This window comes from Melospiza georgiana, chromosome 6 (assembly GCF_028018845.1).
Source record: "Melospiza georgiana isolate bMelGeo1 chromosome 6, bMelGeo1.pri, whole genome shotgun sequence".
In the NCBI taxonomy this organism is placed as follows: Eukaryota; Metazoa; Chordata; class Aves; order Passeriformes; family Passerellidae; genus Melospiza; species Melospiza georgiana.
The window spans coordinates 30,628,414-30,649,160 of record NC_080435.1 but is presented as its reverse complement, the minus strand read 5'-3'; the positions used below and the strand labels follow the sequence as shown (position 1 = coordinate 30,649,160).

The window sequence follows — 20,747 nt, the reverse complement described above, 5'->3', positions numbered from 1 at the left end:
GTCCCAGGATTTTAATCAGAGAACAGAAATAGGAGCTTGTAAATGACACTCCCTTGCTTGCATGGAACAGTTTGTCAAGAAACTGAGAACCAAGTCACTATTTGTGTTAATCCTCAATATTTGTGTTAATCCCTTTTACGGTGCCCTTATCATCTCATCAAAGCTTCCAGCTGAGTCTGGCTGCAAGGCAGCTGCTTGCTGTCTCATGGAGCATGCTCTCCCTTCCTGCTGCCACACCTGGGATTGCCAGCAAGGTGAAGAGGGAAACTCAGTAAATGCTACTGGACCATTTGTATCTCATGGGCACACACCTTACATTTTCAAACAAAAAAAAAAAAAAATTGTTTTTTTTTTCATCAAAATACACAAACACTTATACAAATATTTCACATTTCCAAAAACCAAACAAAAACCATTATTACTACTTACCTTAACTATCAACTTCTATAACTTCCTGTTTCTACAAAAACTGCAAAAACTGTTAACCCTCAAAAATTATAAACTTTACAACTATAACAAATATTACCAAATACCCATCTTTTATGAAATTTAAAAGCATTCATGTGTCTATTAATACTTTTTCAAATACAATTTTTACTTTGACACACAAAAAAACAACCAATCATAATTACCAACACTTTCTACAAACTTTTCCTTCATTAAATATACCCCCCAAAAAACAAGACAATAACCTCACATACACAACCCAAAATTTAACCACATTTTTAATAAATTAAAATATTCACCACACTTTTAAAATTCCCGAATCCCCTACAAATAAAAAAATTAAAAAAACACACCACACTCTAAAACACATTTTAAAGCAACAACAAAAAAATAACCAAAACAACACCTCACATAAAATTACACAAAACTTTATATATCCTTAATTTTTTTAATAACTCATTGACAAAATCTAATCCTCCAATTTTAAAACACTTTTCAAATAATGCAGAAATGAAATTTTTAAAAATCATCCAATTTTAATCAAAACCCCTAAAACAAAAATTAAAACATAATTTCCACAAATAAGTTAAAATAAAAATTATATTTCCACAAATACAAAACCCAAATAAATGTCCACAAAAAACATAAAACCATATCCCACTCAAACTCACACCAACAATTCCACAAACAAAAAAGCAAACACACAAACATAAACTACACAAAAAACCTATTATTTATACCAAACATTCCCTATTCAACCTACAAAAACTACAAATCTTAAACTTTATATTAATATTTAGACTACAAAAATTATTAATATAATAAAACTCTTTTAACAAAAACGTAATATTTTTTAAATCCTAAAATATCTAAATTTATAAAAATTAAGTATTAAAAAAACAACTTAATACCTTATAATTAACCAATCCCTAAAGAAATACTAAAAAATTTACTCTCCACTTCCTGAGCCATTGATCCTTTCAGAGGCAAATCTGGCCTGTCCACTTTGGTTGAAAAAATGAGATTATGAAACTAAGCACAGATAAATCCTAGAAGAGATTACATTTAAGAAATTGTTAGTCACTAGTCAAAGCAGTATAACATAAATGACTGAAAATTTGAAAACTCAGTCTAGCTGTGCCTTGAGGCCAAAATAATTGACTATTTAATTGTTATAAATTCCTAAGCCAAGTATGACCCTGAAATTACTTTCATACATGACTATGGTTTGAATGCTCATGAGCACTCACTTTTCAAGTATACAATTCTTTTAATTATCTTTGACTATTTGGAATAATAAAGCTCACAGCCTTTTTCAAAGATATCCAAGTTTATTACTGAAAAAAAGTAATAATCAAATGTGCATGATACAGCAAGTAGTTGCATTTTTAAATGTAAACCTTGATAAAGTAAACAGCATCCCAAAGACAAATTTATGCCAAAAGTGTCTTACAATAGTTAATCAGATTTACAACTTTTTCCTCAGTGAATTCTTTAATTTCTGGGGTACACAGCTGCTTGTAAAAGCAATCTTAAAACACAAAATAAACTGAAAGCTGACATGCTGGAGGAACTTACAGCTGTTGCACAGAAAAGTAGATTTCTCCAAAAATGCTCTCTGATACTGTAAAATTGTTTCAAATATTACTTACAAAGTGTAGATTTATGAGTAGAAAAAATAGCTGAAATTTTGTTCTTACTGCTTACTTAGAAATCAAGTTGTATTTAAACATTACATAAATGTCAAATATATACACATTTTAAGAAATCTGTTATGATCATGATATTGCAAGTTAGCCAGGACTATCAGAGTAAAAAATATGATTGAAGTATCTTATTCAGTTAGATTTTACATGAGATTATTTCAAAGAACTGAAATTTCAGTGATACTACTCTAGGTAAAAATTATAGCCAACAGTTTGGAAGATTTTTCAATACGAAACTCCAAGTCAATTAAATAGAACAAGAAAAGAAAATGTGATCTGTTTGGTTTTTTTTAATTAACAGAGAAATCATCATGTTCTTAGTGGTTAAAATCTCACCAGCTTTAGACTCCACTAGGTTTAATTCTAATTTCTGCCCCTGTTGCATCTGAAAAAGTAGCTCATGTAAGTAAGAATGCAAACTCCAGAGAACAGCCAGCAATACAGAGCTTGTATCAAGAAGACAGAATGAGCCAGAAGAACTCACACAAGACCATTCTGAGTGCAGTGCAGAGGGAATACACCATTACATTTCAAGACTATATCCCAGTCCTGGATTTAAAAAGTTCCTTTATACCATGGAGTAGTGCAGTGATTTCCCTACTGTTCCTTGTTGTGCCATTAGAACTTTGGGCTGCTGTGGTAATGTGCTATTATGGCAATGCCAAGCTTGTGACAATCCAAATTTCTAGTAAATATGTTTGCAATGGCAATATCTGATAAAAATTGTTAAAAGGAATTCATGGTAGAAATTTTAAAATTATACGACCGTGACAGTTTCCAAGGATTTACTGAAGTCATCATGAGGGTTGCCCTGCTTCAAAATATCCAAAGAAGGGTATTTAGGATGTATGTGCATGTGTAGGAAGAGACATAATGGGAAAAGACTGTGGTGCTTGGGGAAGTGACTAAAAGGACAGGAACAGCACAGGGAGAGGTGCCCCATACTTCCTCACACTGCTTCATCCCACCAAGGCAAACTGATTTGTAAAAAGACTGTTGCGCACTTTCTGCTGTGGCATCTCAGTCAGGGACATCCAAAAAGAGCCTATAAAAAAAAAATTCTGCTTTTACAGAATTGCCCTGGAAATGGGACTGTCACCCAGCAGGCAGTGTTCAATAAAACACTAAGGATAAGTAAAGAATGAGCGAAAGGAGGAAAAAAAAAAAAGATCAGGAGGCCTGTCCTCATGCTTCCCATTCTCAAACCCTTATTTTTCAGAGCCGGTTGCAATTCTGGAGCAAAACTTGCTGGGGTGAACAGGAGCCCTTTGCTGCCTGGTGCTCATTCTCACCCTCCACATGCTGGCTCTGAATTTGACCTCAGAAGAACATGTGTTTTGCAAGTGTGAGGTTGAGTATGAAAGGACTCCGGGAATTTTTGAAGCTACTAGATTTTCTACTACAGGAATATAGGTTAGAATTCACTACAACACTTCCAGAAAGTGTCATTGTATGCATCTTAGTCAGACAAAGTATGCATTGGAAGCAAGTAACAGGTCTGCCTAGAAGAGGAATTCTATTTGAATTCTAGAATCAGTCTTAACATCAAATAATTATTACAAAATGCTGCCCTTATATTTGTTTCAAACTTTGCCCCCAAACAAGCAACATCAGCACTTTATGAGGATTCCAAAAAAATATAATGCTTCTGGAAGTACTACTGCATTGTAAGTGATTACTGACACCACTATTTTCTTCTCTGTCCATTTTCTTAATAGAAACTAAATAGAAAATGTGGGGGTTTTTTTTATTTTCCATCAACTTTATTGCATTCATGAGTAGCTGTTTGTATAAAATGAGCTTTATTGATAAGGCTACTACCCAGTATATACAAAAAAAACCCTAGTTTATAATAGTTTTAATGAAAATTGGTGACATTTACAGGCTAACTATGCTAATTTGCCTCCAAATAAATTGTTACATAATGCAAAAGTTTGCTAAGTCCCACAGTGCCATGTAGGACTTGGCAGGTAACTCCAACAGACTCCATAGCTCCAGAAATTCTCTCTGGCAACACCCCCAGTTGGAGTCTGCAGTGAAGGAAGCCACAGCAAGGATGTGCATTACACATATGATTAGACTGATCATCTTAATGGCACATTAAGAATAAAACATCCCCAAAACTCTTGCCTTTCCCCATATTAATACTTGCTCTGAAGCTATGTTTCCCAAAGTATTTTTCCTTCTGTAGAACTTTTTATGAAGGAAACTTCTGTAAATTTATTAATTTTTCCATTAAGGTATTTATCTACTAACCTTTATGTACCAGTTTGTCTAGATATTTTCCTTTTGAGCTTTCCACAGGACACAAATGAGCCTAACTGTGCTCAGAACACAATTTATGACAAGCTGTTGTTGGAAAAGGCCACAGCTAATATGTATTTCATACTAGTGAAGATATGTACTTCCAAAGAAGCATCTAAGAAAAAAAAACTCACTTAATCACTATTGAAATTTTAGCCCTGTCACCATTTTCTCAAATCCTTGAATGAAAACAGGAAAAAACAGAATCATTATTGCTGGAAAACATCACCAAAATTATCAGGTCCAATCTTTGACCAAGTATCACCATGAAAAATAAATCACAACACTAAGTGCCATGTGCAGTCATTTCTTGAACACATCCAAAGATGATGACCCCACCACCTCCCAGGACAACCTGTTTCAATACCCTCAATGAAAAAATTCTTCTTTATATCCAACCTGCACCTCACTGTGTGCAGCCTGAGGTTATGTTCCCTTGTCTTGTCCCTAGCTGCCTGGTAGAAGAGGCTGATTCCCACACCTGCTACAATCTCTTTCCACCTAGTTGTGGAGAGTGATAGGACTCCTCTGAGCCTCCTCATCTAACTAAACAACCACAGCTCCTTCAACCAATCCTTCCTATGACTTAATCTTTCCAGATGCCTCAGCAGCTTCACTGCCCTTCCCTGGACATGCTCCAGCACCTCAGTGTCTGCCTGGAACTGAGAGGCCAGAACTGGACACAAGTCTCAATGCATGGCTTCACCAGTGCCAGGTGCAGGGGACAATCAGCTCCTGCTCCCACCCTGTTTCTGACACAGGCCAGGATGCCATTGGTCTTTGTGCCCACTTGGGCACAGCTGGCTCATGCTCAGCTGCTCCTGGCCAGCACCCCCAGCTCCTTTGCCACTCTGCCCCCAGCCTGCAGCACTGCAATGGGTTCTTGTGATCCAGGGACAAGACTTGGCCACACTGAGCACTCCACTGACCTGGGCCCATGGATCCAGCCTGTCCAGGTCCCTCTGCAGAGCCTTCAACAGTCCCACCCAACTTAGGATTGGCTGCAAACTCACTGAGGATGCCCTTGATCCCCTGTCCGGATCATTGATAAGGACATTAAACAGAACTGGCCCCAACAGAAGTGGTTCGCCTGGGGAACCACACTCCTGACCAGCTGCCAGCTGGATAAACAGCTTTCACTGCCACCCTCTGGGCATGGCCATCCAGCTTTAACCCAGCTAAGAGTGCACCTGCTGCCACCCTCTCCAGGAGAACACCATGGGTGACAGTTTCCAAGGCTTTACTGAACTCATCATGAGGTTTGCCTTGTTTCCAAATATCCAAAGAAGGATTCTCAGTCAGTGTGCTGTGGGAGCTGAGCTCAACACTCAGGCAAGCCTTAGCACTCAGTTGTGAATACTCTTAATGCCTCCCTGATTGTAGAGACAAACTTAGGGGAACCTCTCATTAGGATGGGCAATAAAATAGAATTCTTATCTTTCTTTTTTTATTCATCAAAATTCATATCTCATACATTAGGCACAAATTAAGAATAAAAAGTTGTAAGAAATGAGGTGCATCTCATGTATCTGGACTTTGTGCCATTCCTGAAATAGAAATATTTTTTGTCTGAATCAAGATGCAGAATTTGGTTAAGAATAATTAACACATTTTGAACAAATACTTCATATATAAAAAAATCCAGTTGCTCATGCAGTCTCTCTAAGGGCGCATGCATAGAGCAAAATTTCCATAGATTAGATCTGCAATGATCTAAAGCATTTTTGCACAAACTGAGGTTCTAAAGCTTTGTCAAATTTCACAAAGGCAGCCTGCATGCACAGTCTAGTCATATTAGTCATTTGTTTGAAAAGACAATATTTAAAATATTAAAAGATCATTCACCATTCAAAAAATACATTATTCCTGAGGACAGTGTGTGCCTTATTATTTAGGAAAATAACGTGCAGTCAATGAAAACAGCATACTGAGCAAAGTCCAGCAAAAAGGTTTCTCTGCTTAAGCAAATGGCTAGACAGTTGATGTCCTCCAAAAGTAAAGGACACAGAGAGTGTTTCTCCAAACTTCTTGTCCTTTCCCAGTGCATAAAATGCACCATGTCAGATCTACATACTTGCCTTTCATACGCTCTTATATCCCAGTGTTGAAAAAAATTCATAATATATATAAATGTAAATCTCAAATACAAAAAGATTGTTTAATGTGGTTATGGAATTTGCCTTGGTATGTATTGACACATGCCAATATCAATAGCAAAACCAAAAAAGTAAAAATAATGTTTCTGATTTTTGCCTGATTTTACTCTGTATCTTTATAACTTGGGCCAGCCAAGACATTTTGTTTTTAGAGAAGATATTACAATGAGCTCATTTGTGGCCTTCTGTAGCATTCAAATATTATCACAAGCTGGCACACAAAAATTGTGAAACACGGTTACTGCTGTCAAACAGTGCTTGACAGTCCACAGAATGAGACAAAGAAACAATAAATTAAATCAAACCTCGTGACTGTATTAGCACTGAAGAGAGTGCAGTAATTTTTTCTGATAATGACTTCTGAGGAATTTAATGCACAACCCAGAAGATGAAGGAACAAAACAGTCTTTCCAAAATATGGCAAGCTGCGTTCCATCCGCCCTTTATCACAGAATGAATGGGAACCTGATTGGGCCAGATCTTCAAATTTCCTTCCTCCTTTTATGCCATACTATAGATACTCCTACAAGTACCTTGTCTGGTAACAGAGCTGAAATTAATCAAGAAAGCTCATGAATGTGGTGAAACAACTGAAGAACTTGAAAGTCTGATGTTAGGCTCTCTGGATACAACAGATCCTATTTACCTACTTTGATGGGCTCTTGACTCTTGAAATTAATTTCAGTGAAATAAAATAAAATTATTGTGCTAATAAATGCAAGTGAATACTAAAATCACACTTTTTAATTACACAAGATTAATGTAAATAGCAAAAATTCAGGTCTTTTCATATCTGCCAGCAGTGATTTTGTTGCAGCTTTATCCCTAAAAATAATGTCAAAATTTGTAGACTTTGTAGCTATTGTGCTTTGCTGACTCTTTGTTTTTTAGATTTTTCTCATCCAATACAGAAAAGCATTATTTAAAACTGTAGGAGAGAAACAGAACAACTGTAACTCTGTTTATCCATTCCCTTCCCTTCAAGGTATCCCTTAAATTTGTGTAAACATTAAGCGCTTTTCCTGTATTATGAAATACTAGTAACAGACAATTTCATGACCAAAATGTGACTATTAACCACTAGCAACACTGCAGTATGCTGTTTGCACATAAAAATTGAAATTTGATTCTTCAATGAACATCTATTTTTTTAGTGATTTTATCAAAAAATCCACCCCAAGTGTAAGAAGGCATACTACTACTAATAATAATAGTAAATACCGTGTGTGTATGCATTTATATACAACCTGTATACATATTTGCCTGTATCCAGCTCCAATGCTATGACATATTTAGGCCAATAAAAGAAGTGTACATTACTGCAACATTTACTATTACAAGAAGAACCTTGTTACAAATTCCTCTTCTTCTCCTTCCCTGAAAAAGCAAGCCACAATGCTATACTGTGTGCCTCATATATATTGGCAGAAGCTTGCATACTATAAAGATGTAATTGTATTTGAAGAGAAAGTAATTTGCACTGCATGGGAGTATTTCAAGTCAGCACTCTGTGAAGTCATGGAATCATTGCCCAGGCAGATCAAGAGGAACACTAACACAGTTAGCATGAAAATGACAGTTCTTTCATGCTGGAAGCGTGTGGACATGGCCTTTCACACAGAAAAGTGCAAGGACAACTCAACAGCTGTGTAATTTTCAAATAGAAAATTACCTTCTCCTGGTACTGCTGTTTTCTTTCTGAATTTGGACTTTTTGGTTTTCAACTAGATGTATAAATTAATGACACTAATGACACTAATGTGCAAATCTTAAACTGCATAGTATATATTTAGCAGCCACAGACCCCTTTTTTAGGGTAGGACCACATCCACAATCTCAACAAGAGACTAGGACAAACCTGACAAAACAGTAAGCCTTAAAGATCAAGTCATGGCCACAAAGGCAACAATTGCTCTTTTCTTCAGAGGCATTACAGATGGAGCTGAGCAATCAGAAGCTGTAGAAGTAGTGGATATCACGTAAGTTGGTTTTAGTCATGCCCTTACTCTATAGGTTCACAGGTAATTTTCTGTTTTCATCATGCTGATAGTATCTTCATAAACAGCATGAAAACCCATTGCTTTTTTTTTAAACAGTGTTCAGATTTTTACTCTGCACATTTCTGAATGCCAATTATCATTGGAGCTCATCACAGACCAGTTACAGGCAAGGCTTTTCATTGACATCACTGGAAACATCCATTTCTCGGTGCCCACCAAAGTATGCAATTGCACTGCCTAGCAAGAACATAAATACACCACCACCAAATCTCACACGGATGCCAGACTGACTTCATTTTGCAACTTCTCTCTCCAATTCCAAAGTGTTTTTGTTGTAGCATGGTAGTGACTAAGGCCATTCATGGTGATACTGTTTCCCATTCTTTTTCCTTTCTCTTTGCAAATGTTCCAGTTCAGCCTCATACATCATTTCCTGGACTAAGTATTTCTCTCTTCTCATTCTGTCACACAAGTCTTTGGGTATGTCTGGAATTAGGTAGGCAATGAAAGACTTTATTCCAAAAACAAGATGCTGAAAAGAAAAACAAAAATAATTGCTTAACATATCAATAAGTATTCCTTTGTAGGACTACAGTTTAGAGCCTAAAAGTCTGTGGCAAAACTGGAACTGAGATTCAATTTGTGACTGAAAGGTAACTCCTTTGGTTTTTTCTTAATAAAAACACTCCTATGGGAGTAAATGAGTCATCTGAAAGAAATGGGCAAATGTTGAAGTTTTCTAAGAAGGAAAACAAAGAGTAGAGTTGGTGACTTAAATGAAGATGTGACTACAGGATATGCTAGTTTGATCAACAAATGCCAACACTACCTACAAGCAGTCTTTGTTCAGGGCTTATCAAAGAAATAGGTGATTAGAGTCCTGGGGAGTATGCAATATGTACTTCAAACTTAGTATACATGTTTCAACTTTTATATTAACCTAGAATCATGTATCATCTTCCTGACACACACTCTATCTTGTAATAACCATACCTAATATACACGAAACTTGCATTTCTTCTTTTTCAATAAAATAGGAATGATTGGGCAGGGAACCAACATGATGGATAAGATGACTGTCAAGGAAATATGATTTTAGAGGAGTTCTACAGCAAGTGCATGTTCTGTCAGTTCTGTTTGAAGTAGCTGATAGTCAACAGTTTGGGGAACACAATTTTTTTTCCTCTGTCTTGACTGTAATGAACAAACATGATTAAAATGAACAAAAATTATTAAAATGACAATTTACTTATAGGACAACTATAAAGAATCAACTCAGACCTATAAAAGGTAGAAAGGGCTTGCTCCCTTCCACAACTAACCTCAAATACTATGATGAAGGCCAGCCGTGCTGCCAGGACATGCCAAAACTGCAAAGTGAATTCATACGGAGTCGAACTCCATGGTGGGGCTCTGTAGTCTCTGTACCTGCAGAGCAAAGAGAAACCCAGTGAGTTACTCTGTGCTCTCTTGAGCAACTAAAACTTTTGACATGGCCAAGGGCTCTCTGGTTCATCCCAGATCTGGCTAAAAGGAGAGAAACTGAAGTGAAAGCAGACTTCAAGAGGAGTTAAACTGAAAGGGAGAGCTGTCCAGAATACAGGCTGTTAAATAAAGCTGTTTATGAGACAGTACTTTTTGCTTCCAAAAATCCAGAGCAAACAGTTTCTTCTATTGTTACAAAGCTGGAGTATTAAGTGTATTGATTCTAAATTGGTTCTTGTCTTTGCTTACAAGCCTTTGAGAGTCTCCAGACAAAGTTTGCATAAATGAAATATGATCCTAATTTAAACTAATGCTTACTGCAAACCTAAGTCAGAAAACAGAAGTGTGCTCATGTCCTATTTCATTTTTATGCTGTATTTCTTATATTCATCTTGCATAATTGTTTGCAAGAATTGTAATCTCAATCTGGTTTAGAGAGGTAACAAAAATTTTAATTGTGTATTTTAATTTATTGACTTGAGAATGCTTAACAAAATTGAAATGAGGATTTTTACCCTTCTTGGCAGCTGGTAAAACAATTATATTAAATAATTCATAGAGACATGAAAGATAATGGCTTGCAGGAGTCCTACAAAAACTTAAAACACAAATTTCCAGTATGTTAGCAGTGTATCTTACCACACACTCTTTGTACCCAAGGACTCCATGTTGAACAAACATGAACTCCAACACTTTTAAGGGCAAAAAAGGAATGCCAGCAATTTCAGCACTGTTAATTTACTGTCTGCATTAATGTCCATGCCTGTATTGCAATAAGTGAGAGCAAAGAAACGTACCGACAATATCCTGAGTATCCCATCCCAAGTTCACTCAAATCAAATACTGACAAGCTGCTGTTGACATATCCTTTTAAGCATCTGAAAGAAAAAGCCATACGGGCAGCACTTTCTTCATAAAGTGGTTATACAATAAACATCCTGTATGTAAACATATTCTGCTATCAGATACTGTGAGCATAATACTTTACTTGCTTATCAGGACAAAAGCAATTCTGAAATTAATGCAGAGAAGCAAATTTTACTGGAAAAAAAGGACTAACAACTGTTTCAGCTATAGCACTGTTTACATCTATTTTCAGCACTTCTTATGGTTTTGCTTCTTACCTGCTGGGAGATATATACAAAAATTGTTGCTACAATGCTTTTAACTGTTTTCTAAAATTACTGATCTTTGAAAGATGGATAGAAAGACAGAGAGCAGAATAATTTAACACCCTTGCAGACTTGGCCACCAATAATGCAGCATATACAAAAAATAACAGGTTTTATGAGTTTTCATCAACAGTAACATGAACAGTGTATATATACCAAACACTTACATTAAAGGCAAAAATGTATTACTATTAATTACAGAAATTATATAAATATATTGATTTATGACTGTTGGAGTGAATTTTTGCTGTTGCTTGAAAAGCACACAGACATGAAAGATATCCTGTCTTCTTTAAATGTCTTGTAACAACTAAAGCACATTTGAAAGTCAAAGAAGATATAAGAAGAGATGCATGAGGAATCCTTTTACAATCCTGGATCTTCTGGTTTGCTGTAATACCGCAAACCACTACTGACAAAAGAACTACATAGTTCTCTCTTAAACGGATAGGGTGCATCAAGCACTAACATTTTTCTGATGGTGTCTCTTTTCTTCCTATCCCATCTCATTATTTTGACCCTTGAACTCTCTTTTCCTGTGACAGCTCAGGAAGAGTAAATCACTATTTTTGGGAGCATATATGCGTATTTGGGAATGCACTGGAGAAGACAGCATAGACCTACTGCAGAGAAGAGGAAAAGCTTATCTAGAAAAGATCTGAGAACTGATGCAATGTACAGACTTTTTTGTTTGCATTCAGGAGGGAAGAGATGGTTTTCCACTTCTATACAGAGCTACTCTGCAAACTCTTTGGACTTACTCTTCAGATCTGGGAAGGTTTGCACAGGTGTAAAGAAATATATCTGATACATGTTATCATAGAAATACAGCAGTAAATTGTGTTCCACTCAAAAATACATGTATATATAAAGAATATCCTAATTACTTTTCTTGTCTGTACCCTTGATCTGTACAGGGACCATATTTATATGCATAGACAAAACGTGGAATGTAATCAGAAGTAATGGCAATAACAAAGGCATTGGTGATGACAGCCAGAACTCCAATTCCTTCCAGAATTCCATACCAAATACCTAGAAACAAGAGAATCAACAAAATAGTCAGGTTTTTTATAGTCATATTGAGTCATATCAGTGATAATAAAGTCATTATTAGTCATTCAGTTTTCCTTTCTTGTAGAGAATGAGATATGAGACAGAAAAACTAATTAGATGAAGCCATGTCCCCACATTGCAGCCACCACCCGTGCCACCCAAATGAAATCTTACAACAGGGTACACCCTGCTGAGAAGATAAGCCAAGCAACAAAGCCATAACAAGTTGTTATGAAGGCCAAATAGGAAGTTCTGGAAAGAGATTTCTTATTTAATTAAATTTTAAATTAAAAGTTAATTCAGTCCTTTTATTTAACTTCTAAATTCAATTTATTTTAGACCTGGAGTTCCACAAATCAGAAGCCTGAAATAATTTTAGCCTGTTTCCAATATTCAAATTATAATAATTCCTTATTGTAAATGGGAAACAAACTTGAGGAATCCTCTATGCAAATCAACCAACTATTTCTTTGTTGCCAAAAAGGAAAGCTGTCACTGAAATCTGTTGGTTATGTCACCATCCTGACACATGAAATACTTCAGGGGTGGAGCTGTTCTCAAGAGGAAAACCCAAAGAGATGGTAGCTGGCAGTGGCAGTCACTGGGTTTTCTCACCTATATCTGTTGCTCTTGCAGGCATGGGTCTTCGCCACTGAGTGACAAACTTGTATGCATCTAATCTGATTTCTATGATGTTGTTGAGCAGTGCCAGGAGAGGTGCCAGGGGGAAGGCAGCCACAAAGATGGTGGTAAAGCCAAACTGTAAAACTAGACAGGCATTTCCATGGTTAGAAATTGGAAATTCAAAAAAATCTTATAACGTGCAACATAGTTCTACCTTCTGAAGAAAACCAACACCTCCCAGATTTGCTCACCCATCTCTAAATATTCGTCCATTAAACCATGGAGATTCATAGGTTGCAGATTCCAGTCTTTTTCCCATTGAGGTAGAGAAATTTTATTCTCCATTGATTGCCCTCTTCTCTTCATTTTGCGTCGTGACCACCAATTCTGTAATAAACTTTATTAGATAAAGAGAGTATTAATGACTGTATCTGCTCACAGATCTAAAATATGTTCTTGTACTGTTCTGAAATAAACAGCCCTGTTATGAACAGCATCTGAATGATTACTTAAATATTTTATGGAAAATTTTACAATATCCTCTTAGATATAATGCAAAAAACTTACAGAAGATCTCATAATTCTGCATTATTATTTTAATTGTCTTTAATGTAGCATGTTTTGCATTGTATAAATAAGCTTTTCAGAATATGGAACATGCTTGCATGGACTTTTTTTATTTTGGTAGGATTTACCTGAATGACTAAATAAAAAAAAAATTAAAAAATCATGCATAGCAAGAGCATTAAAAAATAAATAATGCTTTATTTCAATCCTGTAAAAGACAAACCACATCAGTGGAACCCAGCAAAAATACCATAGTAAAACACACTGAATAGTAGAATACATATATTTTTGAACAAACGTAAAGGTCTGGATGTTCTACAGAATACTTCTCTTTATAAAGCAGGAAAAAGCATTTAAAGAGGTGTTGCTGTATGTGAAAATATTTAAGACTATTCTTCATAAAGCTGTGCAAAATCTTTTCACAAAGTAGTCATAAATATTATGGAGATAGTAGGCTCATGAATTAAAATGTTATTTAAATGAAAAATATTATCTAGTACTGACACATGGGCTAACTAAAGGCTTCTATTTGTTTCTAGATAATATGGAAGAGAGACTAAGGATGGGAAATAACTTTCTTGTAAGTGTTTTCATAAAAAGGCTGCTCTTTTTTCTCTCAAGCTAATTTAGTGTTTGGCTCTTGATCCCTCTCGTTACTGAAAGAGCAGTTTTTGTTTGCTTGAAAGATAAACAGTTGCCTATGTTGCAAACAATGGTTTTGTCAAAACAAAACATTTATTTCCGTAACAGAACATAAGCATGTTCTAAAATAAATTTTAGACAAGGTTAACATCCTGCTTGGCTGAGAAGACAGGAAGCCTGGCAGTTAAAGTAGGTTTCTTAATTTCAAAAATCCTCATTCCACAACATGGAGTACACTGTCCTTCATGTGCAGAACAATTGCAAATTTCACGTTGTGAGCAAAATCCTTTCTAACACATTTTCAAGGTTGAGACTTTAATTTGATCAATATTTGATGATCAACATTATACAGGAAACATATTCTTACCGTTTCAAGAGAAGTGTAAGACTCTTAGCTCATTAGTCATTTCAGAGGCTGAACATCTCTGTATTATGGAAAATGAAATCCTAATAAAAAACTGAGATGCTTAATATACCCTGAGAATCTTTATCTCAGAGTGGAAGACAATGCTTTCCTTGGGAATAAAGTGACAATATCTGAGGTGGAATGAGTGAAAACATTCTTCAAACATAAAACCACTTCTCCCCAGCACTGAATCAGGCTAACATGGATTTACTGTTTTTAAAATGAACTTTAGCATCTGAACTTACGGGTAGCCTAGTTCCATGAAGTTGTTCCACATTTGTTTTAAAACCATAATAACTCCCATTTGTAAGCACAGATCTATCAAGCAGCCACTAGGATGACACTGAAATAAAGTGGAAGAGACCAACAGCCAAAATCAGAGAATTCATTTATTTTTATTTGTTCAGAGTGTAAATAAAAAATATTAAGTATGTGTGTTTAAAAACATTATTTGCCATCTGCAGAAATATTAAAAGAAATGTTAATAAAATAAAAATTAACAGACTTCAGCTGAACAACCTTCAGACATATTGTCAGATATTAGATCATATTGGCTAATTTAAAGGTATGTGTGCTAGATTTATGATAAATGATAGAGACTCTTTCACTTAGACCAATAAGTACTTACTCATTTCAAAAAAATGGAGCAATATTTCATCTGCAATAATCTAATTCTAAAGAAAGACTTCATTAGCAGAATTTCTGGTACTGGTATGTTATCTATATATATCTATGCTTGTGTGTGTACTGCCATGTTAAAATGTTAAGTAATTACAGAACTATTTTTCAATTAATTGACTACAAAGTTATAATATTTTACTCTTTGGCTACCAAGCTGCAGTAGAAGTAGTTTGATTTTCAGAGAAAAGAAGAAACTTAAGCATGCTGGTAAGTTGCAATTCTAACAGTCTAGTTAAATTTTGAAAATACTATTCATCTTCCTCTAGAACTCTATAAAATTATAGATTATTTTGGGTTGGAAAGGATCCCTTAAGGTGATCTAGTCCAAACTTCTGCAGTAAGTCTGGCCATTTTCAACTAAAGGAGTCCCATCCAACCTGACTTTGAATGTTTTCAGGGATAAGACATCCATCACCCCTCTAGATAACCTGTCCCAGTGTTTCATCATCATCTTCATCATCATATTTTAAAAACCTTTCCTTACACCTAGTCTAAACCTAGCCTCTCTTAGTTTAAAATCATTAATCCTTGCCCTGTCTCAACAGCCCCTACTAAAAATTTGTCACCTTCTTTCCTTGAAGCACCTTTAAGTACTGAAAGGCAGTAGTAATGTCTCCTTGGAGCATTCTCTGCTCCAAGCTGAGTATCTCCAACTCAGCCTGCCTTCATAGGAGAGCTGCTCCAGCCCTCTGATTCGTTTTGTGGCCCCATCTCTGGGCCCATTCCAATAGATCCATTTTTTTTTCTGTGCTGAGAGAAATTAAGCAAGTTGATTAAAAAGCTGATGGCTTTATATTTATGTCCTCTATCCAAAATCCCAAATACCAGGAGATTCCAATCTCACAGGAGTCACAGTGCATGTGAGGTAAGGATCTATTACTGATGGCTTTTCCCTAAGACAGACAGAAAGAACTCATGTGCCTTAGGCACAGTCACTCAGCACACTGGAGAACACAGAAGGAAAAATCCATCTCCTGGATCCTATTCTTTGCTATAAACTAGAGTTTAATATTTGCTGCGCTTGGAATAATAAAATCTTTAAACTGGGCTTCAGCCACCGCCTTTTTACTCATGGAAATATCACAGGAGCAGAAAACAAGATTGTTTACCTCTTCCAGCCTCCATCTGTTAAAAAGCTTGTTGTACTTTCCTGGGCGGCCTGCAAATCTGGAAAATAAGATTTCTGTTTCTCAGTGGACATTCCAGAAACACCCTGTATCAGTAGTTGTTTCACAACATCCACTGAATTCAGGAAATACCAACAGAATAAATCACACAGGCTTAAATCTGGTGTAGGATATGGAAGTTTCAGAATGCAAACAAAGACTATCATTTTGCAAACGATCCTAAACTTTTATTATGTCCTGAATAAAAATCCTAGCTTCAGAGATTTTAGATGTTAGCTATTCAAACTCTAATCTACTTCTAAGAAGTCAAGCCAGCCACTACAACTAATGGGAACTAACTGCAGCACAGGGATCTGCTTGCCCACATGAAGTGTACACTTGATTTGTAAAGCAAATTCCAGCTCTTGATGACCTCAATGAAATTTATAAAAGAGAGAAAGAAACCCATGCCTGGTCCTGTTAGGTACAGGAGAGAGCAATACACACAGAAATTTTGGTATTGTATGGTGAATACCCCACTGAATGCAACAAACAGATTCTCACCAACAGTCTTTACTAGGCTTTTTTTGTTTCTTTGCTTTTTGTTTTTGTTAGTTTTTTTCCAAACAATCCTGAACTGAAATTATACTGTAAAACTTCATAGAAGATACCCTGAAATGTTCTGTAGGTTGTGCAGGAATGGTATGTGTGATCATTACAAAATTGAACTGAAAATGAAGCAAGGTTACATCTGTGCTGTATCTCATGCTCTAACCTAAAGATACACATAAAAATTAGAGCCAGAATTTTTGCTTCCTGATCTTGTATAACTTTTGCCAGACAATATTTAATATTTACAGAAATGCATTTTTGGAAATGTAACTCAAGCAGAATAAACAAGAAAATATTAATCAACCCTATTAACGCAGGGCTAAATACAGATCCACATCTAGGAAGTGACTGCATTTTCAAAAGTTCTGCCTTCTTATTTAGTAAGAAAGTAATGTACATTCCAATAAAAAGTAGAATTTTTACTCTCCAGTTTCATGAATAAACATTACAATGGTCCAACCCTTCTATACATTTAGAAATAGTGGTTTAATTATGCCCAGAAACCAACTCATACCTAAACCTTACAGTTCATACTGTCCCTGTATTTTCTTCAAATCTATAAAATTATTGAAGATTTTGAGTTCTGTGCAAGTTTTCTTTTAAGTGCAATTGGCAAACATAACTTACCTGCCAAGAAAAAAGGCGATGTAGAAGATGGAGCTGTTCAAGTTGACAAACTGGAAGAGGAACATTTTCAAGGCAAAGCTGTTTTCCCACTCAGATTCTGTTCTAGGGTGCTCTTCAGAAAGACACAACATACATTATAAAAACAAAAATGAAACTGACTTATGCATAAGTTTGCTCACAAATCAATCAATATTAACAAAATAAGTGATGGTTTTAAATCATGGTGCCCCATCATGTTGCCATTGATTTCTTTTCATTGCCCCAGCTTAGACTACGTTGTTTCTATGTGGAAGCAGAAGATAGGAACCCCTTGGTCATAATCATAAACCCCTAGCATAAATTAAAATACTATGGGAGGATACCTGTTTCACTTCCATGAAAAAAACTGGAAACCAGTGTGAATTTTTTATCTTAAGATTAAAGATATCTTGAGTCAAAGAAAAAAACTCATCACAAAAATTCCCCACAAAACCCAAACAAACTCCAAAACAAACAAAACCCAAACCAACACAACCCCCCCCAAAAAACTTGAAAGCACTTGGAATCAGTAGAGCTGCCCAGGGAGCAGAGGTGAAAGAGTCACCTAAAAGCTAGCTGATTTCTCATCCAAGCTCCTCATCCTCTAAATCCTTCTGTAAAACCTTTACTTCATCCTTAGGAGTTCCCTTCCATAAAGCTTGAGGAGTGCCAAACAGTTTATAATTCAGCAAGGAAAGGACAGAGGCTCTCTCTTGGCTTCTTTTGGAAAGAAATGTAGAAACGTGTAGTAGGGCTACAAGTGCTCTGTGTGGGTCTGCACTGCCTTGGATATCTTTCCTTAAGATTATTTATGTCTGAATTAGAATTTGGTCATAATGTTTACAAATTAATTTTTACAAAATCCATCTTTGATAGACATATCAAAGTTGGAATATAGTACATTGGTAAAAATTTTAAAGCACATGAGTCGTAAAAGCATATGAGTTGTAAGTTAAAACTTCCTGGATTTGTCAGTTAAAATTTGTTCTACTTAACTACCCTGGTCTACTGATGACTAAATTTGGATAGAAATATACAGGATACTACTAGCTTTATATAGAGACAGTCATCTCCAGAAGGGTGTGCTTTTCTGATGTAAAACACTTAGCAAGAAGAATGAGTGACCTATCTGAAACACCTAATGCTCCTTTATATTTCATTCAAGAAATCTTTCTTGAAAAAAATTCTTTCATGTATTTTGGGAAAAAAAACTGCTTAAACACTTAAACAATTATTTTCTTTCCCATTCTGTGACCTGTAACAATACAAAATACTTTAAAAGGAATAGAAATATTTTTGATATGAAAGAATACTTTAAAATATTTTAAGAATTCAAGTAAGTTGGCGATAAATTCTGAATTTTTCTAGCCTGTTCTACTGCCTCTTAGGTGAAGCACTATAAAGCTTTGAGCACCTCGTTTAATACTTTAACCAAAAGAGGGAGCTGTGGAATTTAAGCAGCCAGAGCCAGCTGGCATTTAACCAAGACAAAATTACTTGCATATTTTGACATGAGCTAAAAGTGAGCATGTAAAATGAAACACTAAATAGTAACACGTTGACACAGCCAGAGATCTTAAATTCTATCTTTGTTTTCTTGTTTTCTATAAGCTAGAAAGCTTTATGTCTGTGATTGAATCATGACTATAGGCTTCAGTATAAAATTTTAATGCTACCTAATTGGAGCATTAAAATTAAATATAAAATTAATGACTCAACATTTTTATCTGGGACAACTTAATTTTATCTTAACCCATTTTTTTCCATCTGAAAGATCAAATTAAAACTTAATAAAAAATAAACCAAGAACTTGGGGATAATAGAAAAAACTCTTCAGCATGCTAAGAAAGAATAAGTTTTGACTTTTGCTTCAAAATAAGATTACTATTTTTCAATGTATACCACAAAACATTAAAAGTAGAAGAACAAATTCCTTAGCTTTATTTTTTTTTCTCACTGAAATACTAATGTATTTTCTTTCTGTGATATTTCTCACTTGCTTAGGGAAATGCCAGAAATGTACTTCACAGATCAAGTTTTCAAAACACTTCTTTGAAGTCAAATAAAGAAGTATACTATAAAGGTATATGCCACAGCCATCAAGAACCACACCATTAGTAAAGACCTACATACCTAAATCTGTCAGGAGATAGGCAACTTTTTCATACACCTAAAAAAAGAAATTAAATGGTGTAAGTACAGGACATCCTGGCTGTAGTGATGACAAATCCACACTGAAAACAAGCATCAAAGCATGGTATTCTCTTGCTCTATGGCATCAAGGTAACATAATTCCGTTTTCCTTTGCTGAGGATATCAGCCTTGTACCGAAAACTTTTCTCTCTATATATTGACCATCTCAAGTTTTTATTTTAAATGTCATTTAGCCCCAGGCAGTTGCCGACTCCAAAATACGTTTCCGACAGTACACTACAAATAGCAAGTTATTTTGGATAGCTTTGCTTGTTCACTTGAATATACATTTTATGATGTGGAGTGATCATACATAATAACACAAATAACTAGAGGACTCTGATCGGAAGAAGTATTTCTTATTGCAGCGAGTGCAATTCCTTAAGAGAACTAAAAGCCAGTGTTTGCTGGGTTATTATTCCTTTTTATCTGTTTGTACTTGCATGGGAACAGAAAGATGATGAATAATAAAGCAGCTGAAATAACAGAGTTTCTCTCCGTGTAATGCTATAAGAGCAAATTATTAAACCTGTGCTATTACATGACAGAAAAAACCTAATACCAAAATCACATATCACAGTGATTCCAGGACTGTGCAACACTGATATCACAGCTGCATTTTAATAAGAAGTCATTAATCAAAAACAACCTAGAAACCAAATTCTCAGTCAAGAAAATAATGTAGTTCAAATTAGAACTACATCTTAAATTAGAGATCTACTGCAAAAGTTTAATATTAAAAAAATACAAATGTAAAAAGTAGCAATCTATACCCTTGCAACTTGGTGACATAAGTGAAGATGTGCAGCGACAAATCAAGGAGGATTTAGATAAAAACATTAACAAACATTGTATCAGAGGAGGAAAATCCACTGCAATACTAGCTTCAGATGCTACTACCTTAAAAAGCATGAACATGCATATATCTAACACATGGGTAACTCA

At 35.4% G+C, this 20,747-nt stretch overlaps 1 protein-coding gene across 2 annotated transcripts in view; it reads right to left on the bottom strand.

Moving 5' to 3' along the window:
- Positions 1 to 8,374: 8,374 nt before the first annotated feature.
- Positions 8,375 to 20,747, bottom strand: part of ANO3 (anoctamin 3) — an 86,719-nt gene continuing 74,346 nt past the window's right edge. For both annotated transcript variants that reach the window (XM_058025538.1, XM_058025537.1), the window contains exons 18-27: positions 19,743 to 19,779; positions 17,592 to 17,703; positions 16,356 to 16,413; positions 14,811 to 14,908; positions 13,202 to 13,347; positions 12,942 to 13,094; positions 12,158 to 12,305; positions 10,896 to 10,976; positions 9,936 to 10,041; positions 8,375 to 9,145 (exon numbers count right to left, since the gene is read on the bottom strand). In XM_058025538.1, the coding sequence (XP_057881521.1) occupies positions 8,963 to 9,145; positions 9,936 to 10,041; positions 10,896 to 10,976; positions 12,158 to 12,305; positions 12,942 to 13,094; positions 13,202 to 13,347; positions 14,811 to 14,908; positions 16,356 to 16,413; positions 17,592 to 17,703; positions 19,743 to 19,779 (1,122 nt within the window). In that variant the 3' untranslated portion in view covers positions 8,375 to 8,962. The remainder of the gene's footprint in view (positions 9,146 to 9,935; positions 10,042 to 10,895; positions 10,977 to 12,157; positions 12,306 to 12,941; positions 13,095 to 13,201; positions 13,348 to 14,810; positions 14,909 to 16,355; positions 16,414 to 17,591; positions 17,704 to 19,742; positions 19,780 to 20,747) is intronic.